We start from the raw sequence: 21150 nt of genomic DNA, 5'->3' as shown, positions 1-21150 counted from the left end.
TCAAACTTTAGGGGGCACTTCGATATGAATTTTATACGGTGTTAATGTGAATTTTTTTGTTAAATGTTTTTTTTTTAACCAATATTAGTTATTGTAAGGTTGATTATAAAAATGATAGGTAATGCTACTATTTATTATGAAGGATAATAGATTCAAAGTGATCATAATATAATGAAATATAAAGAAAGTCATAAAAGAGTAGTTAAAATTTGATGTGAAACAACACTTGAGGGATTTATCTAATTGTTGAGTGAAAAGTATGGTATTGATCTAATTTGGAATAACATTCAGCTATGCATAAAACCAAAAAGTATTAAGCTAGATTACCCTCTAACAATTGAAATGAGAAGAAAAAAGAAGTGGTAACAATAATGGTGAATTGAAAGAGGAATATGATGACCTTATAGATTTTTGTAATGATGCATTATATACTATTAAAGAATAGGTTCATGGAGACAAAAAAAAGTTCCATATTGGGGTGACTTTAATGGGAACGAGATGTTTGATATTCCTCTTGATGAGCCAAACTTCGAAGAGATGTCACTAGTTAACTATAATAAAAGTAGTCTCCAACTTGTAGATCTTCTTGAGGGTGACAAGAATTATTTTGGATCATTTTTTGATAATATCCCAATTGATTCATTTAAGTGGTTACTCGAATTTCCTCTACAACCTTCAACATCAACAACAATATCAAGTGTTGCAAGATCGGTGCGAAAGGGGAATGCTTTAAAAATTAATGACCTTTTTAATAATGAAAAACACTTGATAGATGTAGTGGCTCAATTTGCATTGGAGAAAAGATTCTAGTACAGAATAGCCAAGTCAAACACAGGGAGATGGAAGATTAAGTGTGTTGATCTGCAATGTGAATGGTATTTACTAGGAAGAAGATTAAAACTCACTAACTTATTCCAAATTCATTCTATGAATCCCATGCATACATGTTCAAGAGATCAGAAAAAGTCACATCATAGGCAAGGTGAGGGCTCCATCTTTAAGCTAATTAATAAAATCAAAGTTTGTGTTGGTTAATCATATTTATTGGCCTAATGAGATCATTATCAACATCGTTGATAGGTATCAAATTGATATATCATATTCATTGGCTTGATGGGCAAGAAATTGGGCATTACATTCATTGATAGGTTTATCAGAATAGTTATTTATGCTCTTACTAAATTATTGCTATAATTTAGAGCATACTTTATGCATGTACAAATAGATGAGGGGTATCACTTTTAGTACTTTTTCATGGCATTAGACAATTACATCCATGGATTTCAATGACATATTTGACCAGCTATTTGCATTGACACTACTTTGTTAAAGAGTTGATATCTATGACATTTATTTATTATTGTGGCCATGGATGGCAACAACTTTTGATGTGGGAAAAAAGGAAGATCATCCGATATGGTGTTAGTTTTTGACAAAGGTTAAAGATTTCATCGGTGAAATAACAAAGTTGATAATAATCTTATATGAAAATCACATCATTTATACTACAATGGCTGAGGTTTTTCCAGATGTATACTATAGATATTGTTGCCATCACTTTCTTTGTGATCGAAACACAAACGTACCTAAAAAATTGCTTGTTTATACTAGACAACAACAAAGGTCTATACAAAAGTATATTTTGAGGACATGATAAGAGCACTTGATGAGATGCACCTTGAAGCAGGGGATTACCTACGTGAGGTAGGGTATCATTGATGAAATAGTGTACATTTTCTAGGCCACAGGTAAAACTTCATGACAATTAACATCATAGAGTCTTTCAATGCACTTTTTAAACACACATGGGCTTTACCAATCATGATGTTGGTTAAGTTCATTCGAGGCACTTGTAGTGATGGTTTCACTAAAGGAAAAACCATGCAAGTATGTATAATTTTAATACTAATTATTTAATCGAACATGCTTTTTAACACTTATGTCTATTGACTAATGGATGTGCTGATACTTTCAAAAATTGCAGATGAATGCACCCATAAGGTTACGCCATGGAAAGAGGAGAAACTTGACCACTATGTTTTGAAGTATGCAAACTTAGAGGTCTTTTTAATTACAAATGTTTGATTTTAGGTTATATATGGCAGATACATGGGCATTGTGGACTTTCATGAGTGAGCATGTACGTGTATGAAGTTTTAGTGGTCAAATATTCCAAGTAAGCATGTCATTACTATTGTAAGATATTTTAGGCTTACCAATGTCTATCCATGGGTTCATTCTTTCTACATAACCAAATTCTATAGTGCAATGTATACAAAAGCTGTCAACCACTTAGGGATCAATCAAAACGGTTACATGCTGAGAAGGAACGAGTTATCTTGTCACTTTTATTAATCGTCAATAACCGCATTGTCTTTCAAACAGAAACCAACATCTTTCATAGGGTAAGGTCATAATACTAAAGGTTTACAATTGATGAATCAACTTGGGCATGTACAAACAAACTATAAAAGCCTAACATCGGTTCCTAGCTCCCTTCTGTCTTATCAAGAAGAGATAAAGGCAAGAGATCTTCACAATCTCGACCTCCTATTTAGTTTTATTTATGTTTAATTTGTCGATGCACTTGTTGAAATGGGATGTAATCTATTAAATATTATATTAGTATTATTTATGTTTTAGACATATCTTAATTTTTTTAATTGGTTATTACGTTTAATGTATTGTTTAAGTTCTGATTCATACAGTATCAAGTAAATTTTTATTAGTAACAACACAACACAAATATTGCAATAAAACATATAAAACATGGAATCATATGCATAACTAATAAATATCGTAAATAAAATATATACATAGCAAATATAAACATAAATAAACATATGTATACGCGATCTACTCAATGCAATAAAAATACAACTTAAAGGCCAAATGCCTACATATCAAGGTGGAGGACACATAAAGGAAATCTAAACTTTACCTAAGTTCCAAACACTCTATGAAATGTAACATAAATAAACCATAATTGTTGGAACCTACACCTAATTAAGGGACACTCTTTGCTTTACCGAATGCTAACTCATCATGTTGTGGTGTACACTTTGTGATGGACAAAAACCGAGTGGACTGTAGTAACACTAGGATAAATATAATATACGATCACATTTGATGTGAAAGCCTTTTAAGGCTGTATATAAAAGCCTTTTGCAAGTTGTATACGTGATCATCCACTCTTGTAGATCTAGGACCCCAATGACCCAATAAACACAATCGAAGTTTATAGATATGAAAGCCTACAAACATTGAAAAATTATAATGGAAAAATGTGTTGTATATAAATAAATTATAATGGAGACACGCACATACTAATACTTGATTGACTACCTTCCTCCCCCCTATGGTCTGTAAAATAATTTGGGCATATAATCCACCTTTAACCATCTTCATAAAGAGCTCCAACACTCACACTCTTTTAGAGGGGTGGCACTCCAACTATCATACGCCATGCCCTAACAAAGAACACGTGAGTCGTTGTACAATTCTGTTGGACGATGGCCTGGTGATCATGTTGGTACTAATGCAGAAATGCCAAGAAAGAATCTACATGTTGGTGATCGAAATGTAAACATGAATTATTATGTTTACATGAATATTTAAAACATTTAAACAAAGTCACTTGATAAAGACCATTTACATTGTTAGTTAACTACTCGCGCAACTCCACTACCCTATGCCAAAGGTCGATTTGAACTTTGTGCCAATTTAGTAAACCTTGTGGTTGTCAAATGCTCCAGCTTCCTTGTACCACTTCATGAATGCTTCTTGATGCTCTGTGACCTAGGAGGGAACAATCTAAATCACTTATTTCACCTTTAATTTGAGCGGGTTTGTGTACGAGATAAAATGAGTCTTCTTGACGATCCTCTTATGAGTTGTCTACACCAACTAAATAAAATATCAAAATTTGTTAAATCATTAATTAATCTTAATTAACAAACTCGGTTAAATGGATATTGTTACCTTCTGCACGTAAAGAGGAGGAGGTCTGGCCAAGGAATCCTTATATGATGTCAAGTCTACCAACTGTAACCCTATGATAGATTGTGGAAGGAAGATAATGTTTTCAGTGATCAATATATGAAAATAAATATACATTTAATTATGGATACACCTTATCAAGATCTACCTATGACAGGACAACAATCACTTGTCCCCTTGTGAGTCAATGTTAATGACCCCTTTACTCACGCTAGGGAAAGTTCAATAAAGAAGAATAATCATTCATCCTGAAAAGACAAAAAAAAAATTATCTCCTTAATATATTTAATTGTATTCAACTAACTGAAGAATAACAATGTACCTGCCCCCGTGATTAAAAATAGTGTACATGAAGAACCTTTAACCAATGATCTCTCATGTCCAGTACGTTGTGCAAAGATTAATAATAAATGGTTAATTATTATGATCCAGTATACATACACTCTCGTAACAAACTGTTACAAATCTCAACTATTGGAGGAGATTTCATAACGTGACCCACACGCAAAAGCCTATCATTATAGTCATGAGAAGGTTGTAACAAGGTATACGAGTCAACATAACTACAAATGTCAAATGTTATAACACACAACAACAAATTTTCAATATTGCAGATGTTATCTGAGCAAATATGAGTCAACATGTCTTTTAAATGACTCATCCTATCATTAAGATAGGTCATCTTATCATCCAAACGATCCATATAACTTGTCTTAATATAAATGAGTAAACCAAAACTACATTGAATCTTATGTCTTTGAGATTCAAAAAATATCTTAAACACGTCCTTTCAAACATTTTTAGCTGCTCCTTGGTCAATAAAGATTTTATCAAGGCCATTGGTCTTTGTTTTACCCAAGTTGTTATCTTTGTCGAAAAGTGTAGTCTCACATTATGCCATCTCAATTCCCCCCTTTTGTCCTCATGTTTTCTTTTTTGTTAAACTTTCCAAAAAAAAATTATTATCATGACAATTTTCATAATACTATCACAATAATTCAAAAAACGGACTAGAAATTCCAAAATACATGTCAAAAAACTTTCATATGAAATGTAGATATCCCCTAAATATGTAAAATCTATCTAATATCTCAATAATTCGAAAAAAACAAACTAAAAATTAAAAAACTACATATCGAAAAGCCTTAATATGAAATATACATATCATTTAAATATGTAAAATCTATCTAATAATGCAATAATTCAAAAAAAAAAAAAGACTAAAAATTCGAAAACAACACATCAAAAACCCTTAGAATAGAAAAATTTTCCCCCATAAACCCTAAAAACTACATTCTACCCCCCTAAACCCTAAAAATTTCACTTTACCCCTTATCATGAGATATCACAAGATGAAATTGTTTAAAAAACAACAATTCCCCCACTTCCTAAGATATCACAAGGAGTTATTGTTTGAAAAATCACAATTCTCTCTATCACAAAGATAACCAACTGCCTCGTTATGAAATTATCCACCTTGTGATATCACAAGGTGGATAATTTCATTGCGAGGCGAAACTGTTGCTAGACGAGGTCGAATTTCTAACCCAAATTGCATTTTTGACTTTTATTTCAACAAGAAGCAAATCTATACCTATTTTAACACAAAAATCCTTCAGAAAATCATTCAAAACACAGAAGAATCGACCCATAAAATCCATTGTTCAAAACCAAAAACTCTAACTCACGAGGTGCAAATTGTTCATCTAATCGGTCAAATTTCAACACCAAAATGATTAAAATTTGATAGGGAACGACATACTAGCCTCATTGGCCATTTTTGTCGTTAGAAAATTGTAAAAACTCATTGGAAAAGTTCCGCCTCATGACAGTTCATGGGACGCAAATTCTTCATGAAATTGTAACAGTGATTTCGTGAAGAACTCCGTCTGTTTTCAAGAATTTATATATAAGGGTAGTTTCATCATTTTACTTTGCCAGGGTATTTTTGCTTTGTTTGAATGAATATGGGTATTTTTACTTTTGGTATGTGTACTTGGGCAATTAGTTTAATATCCCTTATATTAATTTTAATTAAAAGAATTAAAAAGTTTATTAGTATTAGTATAAATAAGAGTGTTAATAACATATAATTGTATGATTGAGGGGAGAACTGTAATTTTTGAAAATGTTAAGGATGTAAATGAACTTTTAAGGGGTTTTAGAAGCTTGAAAAAAGTTTAAGGGTGTTTTAAAATTTCTAAAATTTTAATATGCCTTATTGGTAGCGTACAAGTAACAGTTACATTCTGAAAGAACTGAATAAATGGTAACAAATTAGGGTTTAGATGTTATATCATAAACTATTAAATGTATAATATATTGAATTATATGGGTGAACACGATATTTCTAAAACATGATAGGGAAAAATATTCATTTTCTCCTAATAAGTTATAAAAATAACTTTTACTTCCCCATAATACTACTTATAGTTTAGACCAGTAAAAGTATTATTGTTATATTCATAATTTGGGGATAAAATACAGTTAATTATATCTCTATTATAATATTTTGATATAATAATATAAATATCCTTTAATTATTAGAACTCATGGTTGATTTTAACGATGAGTGAGAAAATATATTGTTTTTAAATTAAAAAAATGAAAATTTGTCATTTTTTCAGACTTTGGGTGGGAAATTCATTTGGTCTTATATTACATTTGAAGGTAAGTGGTTAGATTGATGTCTCAAATGATACACTCTCACTTTATGCTTAAAACGGCATTGTTACCAACCGAACTCTTTAATTAATGACAAATCAATTTCTTGATTTTGAAAATAAATAATTACCCTTTTTATTAAATTAAAAAATAAATTGTCTTTACATATTAATCTATTTAAGAGTAAATTGCATTTTTTCACATAAAATAATTTTTAATATTTTTAAAGGATTTCAGAGGCTGGTTTATCAGTTTTTTAATATTTTTAGAAGTTAAATTATTATGTTTAAATATTTGGATTTGACTTATAAAAGAGTTATTTTTTAATTTATCTAAATCGATAAAATATTGAAATTACTGTTTTACTATTTAACGATTCACTCACTGCCATACTTACGTTGTGAGCAAAATTATTTAATCCTTATATTTTCCCAATTATCTAATTATCCGTCCAATAATTAGTTTTTTCAATTAAAACTAATTTTTAACTCAATTTTCACTTTTTAATGACCGACTACCATTAAAAATACATTACTATAAAATTAAGAAAGATGATAATTAAAAAAAAGAAGGGAAATTAAAATTATTATCCCTTTTTTTGGGGCAATAAAAAATTTATCTTAAATTTTGGGGTTTAAGCAAAAATATCCTTATATTAAAGTATTTAAACGAAAATGTCTCAAATATCATTTTAAATACTAAAACTACGCTTCTTAATTAAATTATTATTTTTTTAAGGGTAATAAAAAATTTACCCTTAATGTTAAGGTTTAAACAAAAATACCCTTAATTTAAGACATTTAAACAAAAATGCCCCAAAATAATACCAAAACTACCCTTCCTTTATTTCTATATATATCACATATCTTTATTGATTTTTAACATATCTGAGAGAGATTTCTAAAAAGAGAAAAGAAGTTCGTGTTCAGGATTTCGGACGATTAGAAAAAAGTTCATCATTTCGAGGGATTTATCCATACTATTACTTCAATCGTATTATTTTATTAATAATGCAAGTGTATATGATATTTTATATAATAAATTATAGTTGTGTGTAATAAGTAAAATAATAAAAATTAGATAGACTATGTTGTAAATATTATAGTAGTATAGAATAAAATGATATTTGATAATAAAGGGTGTTAGAGAATAGTTTTGAATAGATAATATTAGAAGGTAAAATGATATTTTACAATTAAGGGTGTTAGAGATATGTTAGATAATATTTAGGAAAATATGATATTATACAATATAAAGGTAAAGTGATATTTTCACACATTAGTATAACATTAATCAAAATATTTAAATAGTCATAGTATATAATTGAATTATGGAATAAGTATAATTGTGCAATAGATATATGTAAATAGTATTTTCAATCATATTATTTATATTGATTATATATTTTATTGTAGGATTAATCTAAATGGTTGGATATGCTTTAATTAGATATGGGGGGAAATGGATAGAAAATGGTGACAATGTTATAAAATATGTTGGAGGTAATAGGAAATTGATTAAAATTCCAGATCACACATCATTCGAATAATTAATCCAAATAGTGAGTGACAAGTGTAATATAGATCGAAGGATATTTAACATTCAATTAAACATGAAACCAAAGCATCTTGACGACTACATTCCTGTAGAAATTTCGAATGATGAAGATGTTAAGGTTCTTAACGGTCTATCTAACCTCTTCAAAGAATGTGTTCTAGCTTTTATTATAACTACAGTTAATGATGATAGTTATAAGACTCAACAAGCAGATGAAGATTTACAAGGTGGTGAGCTAAGTAGTTATTTAGAAAATCAAACTATTGATATAGAAGACATTCAAAATATCGAGATTAATCCGAAACAAAAATTTTTAGAGGAAGATTTTGCGTATATAAATGATATTGATGTTGATGCATTGTATCATGCGAAAGAATTTCTGAATGGCTATGAAGAAAATTTTCCTAAGTGGAGTGAATTTGACAGAAATGTTGTACATGATATTCCAATCAAGGAATCGGAGGTTGAAGAGAAGACCTACGTTAATCAAGATATTGGAGGTATAAGTAGTTTTTCGAAAACAAATCCTGATGGTGGAAATGTTCGTACTGATGCATTTTATTGGTTACCACATTTTCCTGATCAACTACCTACATCCAGAAACTCAAAAGTATCGATTGATAGTAATTCTCCAAAAGTTGGTACATTATTTTTAAGTAAACAACATATCATTGATGTGATATATCAAGATACGTTTCAGAGGGGTATCAATTTTCAGTGAATAAATTAGACACGCGTAGATGGGTGGTTAAATGTTGTAACGAAGAATGCAAGTGGCGTGCACAGACAGTTAAGGTTAGAGAAAGTGATAGTTTTGAATTACGTTGTTTGGATAGCCGTCACACATGTTGCAGAGATCAGATATTACCTCATCATAGGCAAGTAGGTGCCTGAGCTTTAGGACAAATTTTGAGGACCAAATTTATATTAGTTGATCGTGTTTATTGACTAAAGAGATCATTGCGGATATCGTTGACCGATATAAAATCGATATATCATAGCATAAGCACGGCGGGCAAGAAATTGAGTGCTTCAATCATTGAGGGGGACACCACAAGAGTCGTTTATGTTGCTGCTAGAGTATTGCTTCAATTTAGTACGTTGTAATCCGGGAACTATGACACATACATTAACGAATGAGTAGGATCGATTTAAATACTTTTACATGGCATTCGGTTCCAGTATTCGTGCATTCCAATAATATATTCGACCAGTTATTTGTATTGATGCTGCCTTCTTAAAGGGTAGATATCTAGGTCAACTATTTATTGCTATTGCATTGGATAAGAATAATCAGATATATCCACTTTCTTTTGGGATTGGTCCCAGGGAAGATCATGACACATGGTGTTGGTTTTCAACAAAGCCGAGGTATTGCATTGGTGAGGTACCTCATTTAGCCATCATTTCAGATTGACATGTTAGTATATTTTTTGTAATGGCTGAAGTATTTTCTAGTGTGTACCACGGTTATTATTATCATTACCTCCATTGTAACATGCGGTCCAAGTACAAAAAGAATGCCAAAGTTGCATGGATATATTGGAAAGCAACTAAGGCATACACAGAGTATGAATTCCAACAGGTATGTACCCTGATGCAGTTGTATACCTGTGTGAGGTGGGTTTCGATCGATGGGCACGGACATATTTTCCAGGGCATAGGTACAATATAATGACTACTAATATTGCTGAGTCGTTTAATGCCTTGGTCAGACACACTCGAGGCTTACCTATTACGATGCTAATCGAGTTCATCAGAGGTACATTACAACGATGATTTTATGAAAGAAGAAATCATGTCAGAAGTTCATATTCAATGTTATAATATGTTATAAATGTGTGTTAGTAAACTTATACTTGATTACTCACCAGATATGTTTATATTTATATGATTTACAGATGCTTGTACCAACCTAGTCACACCTTGGGTTAAAGATAAGATCACCAAACGTGTGCAAAAGTCTTCAAACTTGGAGATGCATCCTATAACATCTGAACGATACTAGGTCCTTGGTAGTGGCCAATATGATGCCCTGGTCGACCTGACGAAGCGGGCATGTACTTGTAGAAAATTTCAATTATCACAAATTTCTTGTATGCATGTTATTACTATAGCCAGATATATGAAACTTACCACCTGCATTCAATGGGTGCATCCATACTACAGTACAACTTTTTATCGTACAGTATACGCGGAGTTGCTCAATCCATTAAGAGATCAATCAAAGTGGATTCATCTAGAAGAGGCAAGTGTTATCTACCTTCTGTTTGTGCATTGTCGTCGTGCAAGTCGTCTAGCAAATAAAAACAGACGTCTTTCATAAGGAGAGATTGTCGAACAATTTATCTGTAGTCAATGTCACAAACCTGGACATACAAGACAGAATTGCAAGAGTCCTATTCCAATACCTAGTTTTGCACCTTTAAGTTCAGAAAAAAAAGAAGGATGGAAAATAACTGCACTTGTTAATTTAAATATAGATGTTGTCTTTGTACTTGTTTCTGTAACTCTAATGTTTGTGATTGTTACAGTAGACAGTTTCTGATTATAATATATTATCTTTTTATATTATTATTTTTATTATATTTGTCGCTTATGGTAACTATATAAAAGACAAATGCATATAAATGAATCAATATATGGATAAACATATATATATATGAATAAATAAACATATATACAAATACAAATAAGATATAATATAATTGTTAATCAATATCCTGAAAAAATAGTTGCGTGCCTAAACGTGTGCGCAAGTGTACCGAGTCCTCCCCCTCAAAAGATAACGAATGGTGAAGTGCCAAACACTCAATGTATCGTAATATGAACACACCACAGTCATTTGATAGGGGTGTCTGCTGCGATACATCCACCACCCTATGTAATGCAAATGGATCGTCTCGTGGACTCCGGCCTGTGTGAGACCAAAATAATGTCGCAGTTAGCAAATGTGGTATCGTCGACATATATCCTAACATCTTTCACCTAAATAGCTCCGAGTCAGCAGTGAAACTCTGTAAGGATTTGAAAACTATAATCTTCCACTTCTTCAAATCTACCCAATGCGTATTATCGAAGTTTATTGGGATATAAACCTGCACACATTGATATAATACATATATTAGACCTTAATTCAGTATTCCTCGAAAGGTACTTGAGATTCGAATACTAACCTCATCGATCACATCTCAGGGTTGCAAATGCAAATCAAGTGGATAATTTGCATCCACCATACACGTAAAGAGCGGAGGGAACTGGTAGTTATACTGATCTCTCATCTAGGTGGCATACTCATGAGGGATGTATCTAGCAAAGCAACTTAAAACTGTCATCCAATTCTGTCGAACAATCGTAGTATCATCATGCTGTCGTTGACGTAATAATCCAAAAGATAAATCTACATGCTGAAAAAATAGAAAATATAACGTTATCAAGTTGCAGAACGATCATCTAAGAAAAAAAAATCAATTTGTTAAAGTGAACTCACCTCATCAGACAACTAGTCAGATGTATCCATGAGTGTACCCCAAAACGTAATTTTGGTCCTTTCACCTATATCGTATACATGATGTTTCTCGAACAAGTTCGACTCTACATACCATTTCTTGAAAATTTCCTCATGCTCGGTGCTCGATAACTGCACAAGTGGTTTCGTCTGTTAGCTCTGTGGTTTCAAGGGATTCATGTATGGGCTACGAATGAGTGATCCCTTCTTGATAATCCTACCGCAATGTGTGCGAAAATACTACACCAAAACAAATAATACGTCAGTTAAAATGAATAATAAATTATTTCAATCAAACTTATTAAATTTTTTGAAAATTTAAACATTTTAATACCTTTTGTAACATTGGAGTCATAGCTGGAGAATCCACAAGTGAAGTTATATCGACTATATTTTCTTTTGAGATCGGTTGTAATCAAATACACGAATTCACTAAATGGGATAATAAATTATTTCAATTGTACTTATTAAATTTCTTGAAAATTTAATTACCTGCTCCTAGTCCTTATGTGCAAAGAGCTCAACAATATCATCGGGGACCTCGTCATCTTAAGAGACAATATCGATCACCTATTTTCCTTTGCTTGGAGTGTTGAGATAGACCAAATAGAGATCCTATTGTAACAGTAGAGTAAGGGTAAATGACTGTTGATATTAACAAAAGTAATAATTAATGGTGGGTATTCCAACAATTCGCCTCAACCTCTTCCCAAAGCGATACTGGAGTATCCTCATATGATGATCCATCGATGTCGCCAATATCCTATGACAACATTAACATTTCATATTAGTAAATCAAACTATTTAACAAAAAATAACAAAGTATACATTATACAATGTATGTACCTCTAATGTCGAAACAGACGTCATAATGGGATCCACTATCGATGCAGCCGTAGAAACGTCATGACACTGTCACAATATCGATAGTAACAAGTTTAGAGAAAATCAAAAATCGAATGTGTGAATAAGATATAATATTGTATATCAATGTTAGACTAACCGGAATCATCACAGAAGGTGTCAATGGAAAAACTCTGTGAGGTGATCCATCGTCACCGACATCCTGTAATAGTATTAGCAAATAATATTGATTAATCGAATAGTTATATTTATCGGGATTAACAGATATACAATCGATGGTGTACATACATCTACTTGAATCGTCGATGTCATCTCTAGAACTGCCATCAGTAAAGCCTCAAAATCGTTAGGCCTCTGTGACAATGTTGATGAAAACTCATTAACAGATATTCAATCAACGATTGATGAATTCAGATATAACATTTATAAAAGATGTTATAATTACCTAAACCATCATAGAATGTGTCATCGGAAAGACCTCATGCGATGATATGTCATCGCTGATATCAGAAGTCAATATAGGATTTTCTCAGGATGGTCTCTCATCAAACAACTGACGCTATAATAAAATTTATTTCAAAAGTATCATTCCTAATATACTCGAAGTAGTTAGCACTCACATCGACAACAGGTGGAGACGAGAATGTTAGACCCCTTGTCAATAGTTTGTCACCATCGTCCTGAGAAAACTGTAACAATATATACAATTATTATAAGGTTTATATGATTACGTATATAAATAGATGAAATATCTAGTAAATTATTAACTTTTTTACCTATCAGACAATATCTGTATAGTGATGAGATCGTTCGTCCTTCATACAAGTCGTCGTATCTACTATACGACTCAATCTATCCTACCCTTAATACGACTAAATCTATCCTCCATTTTAGCCTCCAAACTATTGAGTTGATCTAAGATAAGATTTCCCTATCGAGCCAATGCAGCATCAAAGTAAGGAATGGAGAAATCTGGTCCAATGATAGGAGGATCATCTGATATGTGCTCAATGGTAGGGGGCATAAGCACGGGATCTAGTGATATATGCTTCTCCATAGGGGTCGTAACAGGGTCGCTGATCAGACAAGGCTTGGTGGGAGAAGGCTAAACATGAGCATCAATAGGAAGAGGAGCAACGATTAGATAACTAACGTTAGGAGGACTCAATGATGCATCTCCTGAAGATGCAAATGGTGATGTCAACGAAGAAGATCGACTATCTGACACCCTTGTGTATCGGATGATATCCAGATATAGACTGTATCTCTCTCAACTGGAAAGAAAACTAGGAAAAAATTAACATCATCCTGTAAAATATTTATTTTCAGTGTATTTTATTATTATACATTATACATATGTTAATGCTTAATAAATTAGTATTTACTACATCTCTAGTGAAGATAGTTGAGATAAAATCCCATCCTAGAATGTCTTTCGTGTGCTATCTCAACATCCGAGTGGCTCATACAATCGGTGACATATCCATCCATCGATATAACAAGTCCAGCGTCTCATATATCCAAAATTGCAATATCAACATAAATCGGTTATTGTATATATTTACAATCTTATTAAATTAATTCTATTTTAAATACAATTTTTTTGTTTAAATTAGTAAATACCATAACTACCTGAAACGCTAATGAAAACCCCATGATGTCATACTGTTTAAGCTGGTTTTCCTTTTTTCTTATCGGGCCGAAATCTATAGAAATTCAGGAGATATTATCACATATAGAATGATATGTCATCTGCCACACTCGTACTCCCTATGGTATGCATTAAACCCATCAAGATGATCAGCTAATTGTAATATCTTATGGGGAATTATTTTCCTCAAATCACTCCCTAACAACCCCAAGTGAAGATAAAACAATAAGGCTAATTTCACTGCATCAGTGTTGTCCTCCCCTCACGGTCTCTGTTGGAAAACATGGCTCAGATCAACATATGTAACTGACTTACACCCGTGAAAATATGTCTAGAGGATCCAATCTGTGTCCTTTGATGGAATATAAATGTCAATATCTACCATATGACTGAATCGAATGCCTATCATAATAGCAAACTCATACGGACTGAAATTGACATCCACATCATTAACTCGAAACCATAACTCTTCTTGCAAGGTCACCTTATTTACTGCTTGAAGGATGAAAGAATGTATTAGAACCCCACTAAATCAACTATCTTTCAAGTCTAGGAAGTGTCCAAAATATATACGTCGAAAAATTTGTAATTGCCTCTCTGTTAATAATTTTTTTATCACAGCTCCTACATCTCTATATCCACGTGTAGTAACTTAAGCCTTGAAGTGTTTTTTGGAAGGAAATCGCATTTCATCCCTGCCTTTATCCCTTTTCCTCTTTTGTATAGCTTCCCGTTTCAAAATTAAATTACGATTATATTAAATTTATATCAATTTTATATTATAAATTATTCAATTCTATACATAGAGACCTTATTCAGAAAAATAAATATCAAATTCGAATTCAACACGTCCAAAAACCTTAAGATGGACAGATTTCAATTTGCACATCATATGAAAAATATCAAAAAAACCTTAAAATTTTAAATAATCGCATTCTGCCTCAATAATTCCAACCACTGGAACTCACATGGTGGATAACTTTAGAAAATCACATTTTGCCCCCACCATGCGAATTTGCTTGTCAACCACACTAATTTGTGTGTCAATCGCACGAATTCGAGTGGTTGACCGTAATTTCACATGTGAACGAACTTTTTCAATTTTCTTTGCCCCACCACACAATGAAAACTTGCATTTTCACCCCTAACCACACGATATCGTGTAGTCCACAAAGTTTGGAAAATGCAAAAAACCACCTTGTCTTCAACAAATCTTACCACACGAATTCGTGTGGTCACTACGACATTCGTATGGTGATTGCTGAATTCGTGTGGTTACATTTCACCTCCCAAACTTCGGTTTTCAAACTCTATTTCAACAACAATCAACTTTACACCTAATCTAATACAAAAGTCGTAAGAAAATTTATCAAAATCACTAATAAATCAAACATTTTCGTCAAAAATTTCAAATCGAAACCCTAACGCTAAACACCCAAATTTCACACCAAATCGCTCAAATCGTGAACCGAAATGCACAAAGAGAAGACAAGGGTTGTTTTACTAACCTTTTTGTCCATTTTTGTGGTCGGAAACGTCGCAAAAATCATCTGAGAAAATCGAAGTTGCTGAGTGTGCGAAAACGTGTATTTGAATTTTCTGTTTTCGTGTGTTTAGCGGAGATGCATATGGTTTTCGTCGATTTTGATATGAGGGGCATTTTCGTCTCTACACATTTTTGGGCCATTTTTGTTTAACAGTTAAATGCAGGTGCAATTTCGTTTTGCCCCCTTATCTTTGGGGAAATTTAATTAATTTCTCAAAAAGAAATTTAAGAAACTTTTAATAGTTACGTTTTCAATTATTTTTTGTTTTTATTTTTTATAAAAAAATTAATAGAATTCAAAGATTTTTATTATTTTATTTTCGTGGAAAACTTAGGATTTCATTTAAAATTTGAAAAGAACTTATTATATGGGCAATACTGTAATTAAAAGGAGGAGGTAGTTACATAATTTGGAAACACAGGGACAAGATAGTTTCGTAAACCACAGGGGTATAGATAAATATTAGCTGTTTTAACAAAAAATTATAATAAAACTTGAAAGCAACAAAAACAAGAATAAATGGGGACAGACAGTCTGGTCTTGGTAGACCCACCACATCACAAACAAACAGTCCTTCCACATCCGTCAACTTAATTATAAATATGACCATTTAATACCCCATTACGAAAGTTCCTGGAAGCTCCCATGGTCCATGGATTCAACTCTTTCTCTTTTTAACCTCTTTCTCGTGCCTCTTTTTTCTCAATCTCAACCTTCATCTCTTCTTTCCCTTCTCATTCTCATTCTCATTCTCAATCTCAATCTCAATCTCAATTCCACCAATGAAGCAAATCATCCGCAAACTCAGCTCTAATGGTTTCTTCTTAAGGAAGAAAAAAGACAAAGTCACTCGTTCCCACCCATGTTCTTTTAGTTCCTCCTCTTCTTCGGATTCTTCCACTTCTAATCATCATCGTAAACCCAGCTCCGCCCCTGATGATACCTCCACCCCCACCAGCGTTTTACCCCAAAGATCTGGCGATTGGTCTGATATTTCGGCCGATATTCAGTGGGAGATTGTCCAGGCGTTCAAGTTACTCGACAGGGATAACGATGGCCTGGTCTCAAGAACCGAGCTGAAGTCTCTCTTGATCCGGCTGGGAGCTGAGCCACCCACTCAAGAAGAGGTGTCTTTGATGCTCAACGAGGTGGATTCTGAAGGTGTTGGTTGTATAAGCTTGGATGCGCTGATGAACAGGGTGGTTGGCTCGGCTTATGAGCCGGCTCTTGAAACGGAGCTGAGAGAGACGTTTGATTTTTTTGACACGGATCATGATGGGAAAATAACGGCTGAGGAGTTGTTGCAGGTGTTTACGGAATTGGGGGACCAGCGTTGCACGTTAGACGATTGCCGGCACATGATAGCGTTGGTGAGTAAAAAAGAGAACGGTTTTGTGTGCTTCGACGACTTCTCTAAGATGATGGAGTTGCAGAGGCGATCATGATTGTGTCTTCTTGTTTATTTTTATTATTATGATGATGATAATGAGTGTTCATGGTAGAAAATGAAGGTGTTTTCATTGTTTTTGATCTTTCTTTTGGTTGTGTAAGGGGAATTTAATGGTATAGGCTGGATCGGACGGTTTGAATTACATAAAAATATTATTATTCCATTTGGGTTGCATTTAATAATTATGATAAATAATATCTGTGTGTGTGTGTGTGTATATAAAAATAATATATATATTTGACAAAAGCGCTTGAGCGCTAGTTACGGCATTGACAGGGGAAATTGAAATGATCACATTAAGAATTTGTAATTGACTTGTTCGGAGATGTATCTGAAAGGAAATACGTTTGAATTTGAAGGTGTAGGTGGAAAAAAAATCATTCTCCAACTCCCGCATGCTAGAGTAAAATTTGATCACCTATGGCCAAAAAGTATCAAAGTTGGTAGCAATAATCAAATTAAAACGGATATTGGATTATATAATTAAATGACATTTGAGGTTAAATAACGCCAGTTATTTGGATTATGTATATAGTAATAACGTATTACCAATACAATTAGACTAAAATTTCTATTGCTTATAAACACAGAATCAGAACAAATAACACTCAATTATAAATTAATTTTTGTATCTCCGATTGTATCAATTATAAATGTATGCAATATCACTTGATTAATTTATAAACGATAGAAGAATTACAAGCACTACAATCCTGGTAAAAGCAAAGACCATAAATCCTTGGTATTTTTGGCATACTGGGTACTTCAAAAACTGCCTACGCATAGCAGCACAAATCACCAAATAAGGTGAGATCCAATCTGAAAGCACGTCACTTCAGCATAAAATTCCACTGAACCCAAAACAAATATACTCTGTTATTGCGTAATACTTTACAAAACACACAGTAGAGAGGCAGCGTAGTGCCTATGACTGGTCTTTGTTGATGTTCTTGGTGCCTCTGAAGCCTTTGTCCTCTGGCTCACGACTTCGACCCAAGACTCCTTAATGGATTACGACCATTTAGGCTTTACAAATGAAGCAGCAAGTCAGAGGCTCAGCAGGGGTGCCACTTCATTAACCTTCTAACACTCTAGTCTGATTTTGAAGACAAAATTATCTGTAAAATGTTGAATGTAAGGCATAGCCAGGATTTCTAGTAAGTGGGTCAAAAGATTGAAGTTGATAAATTTATATTGAAATAATAAGCAGATAAAAAGGAATAAAAATTTTTAATCTAAAAGTTATTCATACGAAATTGTTAATTCTATAATTGTCTTCCACAATTTTTTATACTCTGAAAACATTGTAAAATTGCTTCAATGACAATGCTAGACACGATAGTCGGCCGTGTTGGGTTGAGTCTAGCATGACTTGTCGTGCTTAGGGGTCAAGCCATACCACTGGCTTTTGCGGGCCAACCCACCATATTATATATATATTTTTAATTTTAAAATTTCAATTTAATAATTAATAATTATTTTTCAAATTAATTGAAATGAGGATAGTTCTTCTAAAATTTTATTGAAATGCCTCATTTATGACGAAGGAAAACTGTGGTTATATGATATAACAACAAGATCATATATTAAAAGAATAAATTCAATCATAAAATTTACAAATATTAATATTTATTCAATGCTTGTTTACACATCTTCAACGTCTAAATTATTGAACTCTTTGAAAATATCTTCGGCTATAGGATTTTGCAACTTGAAATATGTAATCAAACAATTATTTATGCACATTATGGCCTCAACTAAATTGGGTGTAAGTTTGACCATCTGTCATCAAGGATGTATCTTTTTGCACTAAAAATTGATTCCAATGTTACAATAAATACTAGAGGCATTAGTAAATTACATGTGATAAAAAAAAAACACAACATAAGTGTAACACCCTTAGTTATGCTCTAGGGGCTTTATTGTCTTTTTTAAGCCTTAGATTTGGATTCATATCAAATTAGGTTGAAACTTGAAATAGATACCCATTTTGCCTTGATGTATGGTTGTGCACTAAAGTAATGCATGCCCGTATGTCATGTGAAGAGATGTACGCCTGATTAGGAGGATTCTTAATCAAAGAAAGAAAGACTCAACCTAGATAAAGTCACCTCCAGTCGAAAGAAAGACTCTAATTTTCCTTTGTCTTTAAACCAAATAGAGAGTGAGAGTTTGTTTGAGAGTGGAGAAACTTTCGATAACCGAAGGAGAAAGTTATCGGTGGGAGAATAATAAGAGAAAGAGTATCAATGATGACACTACTTGCTTGTAGAAATGAGGTAATTAGATGGTCTTTTCATTTTTCCATGATGAATTGATGAAGATTTTTCGCTTGCTACTGGGTTTATGCTTATTTGATTATTTTTTGTAAATAAAAATTTATCATGCTTTTGAGTTCCATAAATGAGAAATTAGAATTGATATATAAGACTCTTGCGTGAATTTCAATTGACTGTTATGGTTATTAGAGCCTTCTTGATGTGTGAATCATGCGTAGGGTGTATAAGATGGTTTGTTGGATGGTTGATTGATAAAAATTTGACCAATAACTGGCTAAAATCAACTTTCAAGCTGTCAAGAATGATTAAGACTCAAAGAGTCACGGGTGTATATGGGTTGGAATCGTAAGAATTACAAAGGATGTATGCTCATGCATGGATACACGTATGCTAATACGTCTAAACTTTAAACTTAAAATTTGTCGGTAGACAAATGTATGGTGAAATTGCTAAGGTAGTGCCCTAAATCTAATCAGATTTGTGTATTTTGTAATTGATTATCTATTATTAATAAAAGGTCTCTATTATTTATTAATATTTGTGTATTTAATATGTTCATAAAAATAATGTCTTTAAAATGATAGAATTGTGATTGTTGGGATTTCGGGGTCGATGGATACTAGCAAGGCAGTGTAATAGATAACAAAAAAAAAATTAATAATAAACATTAGAGTGCCTAAAACCCTAAGCCAAGATCAAGTCTTGGGAATAATTTATATGAACATGCCAGTAAAACATCCATAGGGTGTTTTAGGATAAATACTTGCATTGATGGCTCATTCCAGACTTTACGTGACTATTGAGTACGCTATTCGACCCACAAGTGAGCAGTGTCTTGGTATCCATGCAAAGCATAGTCTTGGTGAGGTTTTATTATGCATGAAAGGTAGCTAGGACTTTATGGATAGTGCGTTCATGTTTTGGGAGTCATGCATGACAACTAGGGTTTATAACAAACACTTCTAAATTCTATAATCTTATTTTTTTAAATAGAATCTGCCATGAATGGGCGTTCCCCTTCACTTCACAAGAATGATTGTTCGTGTCATATGTCTAGTTGTTCCTAGTTTAGAAGAAGTTAAACCGAGAATCCTATTAGACAAGCTCGATTTGTTCCAAAATCCATACCACTCCATATACATTAGGATTATCATCAAAAAATCAAATGTCTCAAAATTTGGATAAACTCCTATATCTATGTGACTCAAACTCTTTATTGAATTGGTAGTATCGAGATTTAGATCAAATCTAGACATAGACTAAGATTGGCCTCTAGTTAGACATCATGGCCACTGGGTTGACAAAGTGTTAGTGAATTACTCTCGACTTTGTCAACTACATAATTGCATATAATTCGATTCCTTCGTCAATTAATATCTCTCAAGGTTAATATACAAATGCATGTCTATCTTATTGACTGCTCATTATGAATTAATACACATCAATAATTGAATGACTTGGATTGGGCCTAATCTTATTGTGGCTACAAATTCGAGTAGTTATTATGTCTTTCAGTATTCTCATGCGAGGTATCACCTCCCATTTTAAGTGAGTAAGGAATCTTCTATTGATCTACCATAGCCTTTATATAGATCACAATATGATCGATTACTATCTTTATGACACCTTTT

The 21150-nt window shown here is 32.7% G+C and overlaps 1 protein-coding gene across 1 annotated transcript; it reads left to right on the top strand.

Moving 5' to 3' along the window:
* The first annotated feature begins 16433 nt into the window (after positions 1-16433).
* LOC123224860 (probable calcium-binding protein CML36) lies at positions 16434-17403 on the top strand. Its single transcript, XM_044648602.1, has one exon. The coding sequence runs from the start codon at positions 16573-16575 to the stop codon at positions 17233-17235; it is 663 nt and encodes a 220-aa protein (XP_044504537.1). The 5' UTR covers positions 16434-16572; the 3' UTR covers positions 17236-17403.
* Positions 17404-21150: the final 3747 nt, after the last annotated feature.

The sequence above is a fragment of the Mangifera indica genome, chromosome 9 (assembly GCF_011075055.1).
Source record: "Mangifera indica cultivar Alphonso chromosome 9, CATAS_Mindica_2.1, whole genome shotgun sequence".
Classification (NCBI taxonomy): domain Eukaryota; kingdom Viridiplantae; phylum Streptophyta; class Magnoliopsida; order Sapindales; family Anacardiaceae; genus Mangifera; species Mangifera indica.
This window is presented reverse-complemented; position numbering and strand designations above follow the sequence as displayed.

Coding starts and splice junctions, on each gene's coding strand:
- LOC123224860 (XM_044648602.1), top strand. CDS start 16,573: ATGAAGCAAATCATCCGCAAACTCAGCTCTAATGGTTTCTTCTTAAGG.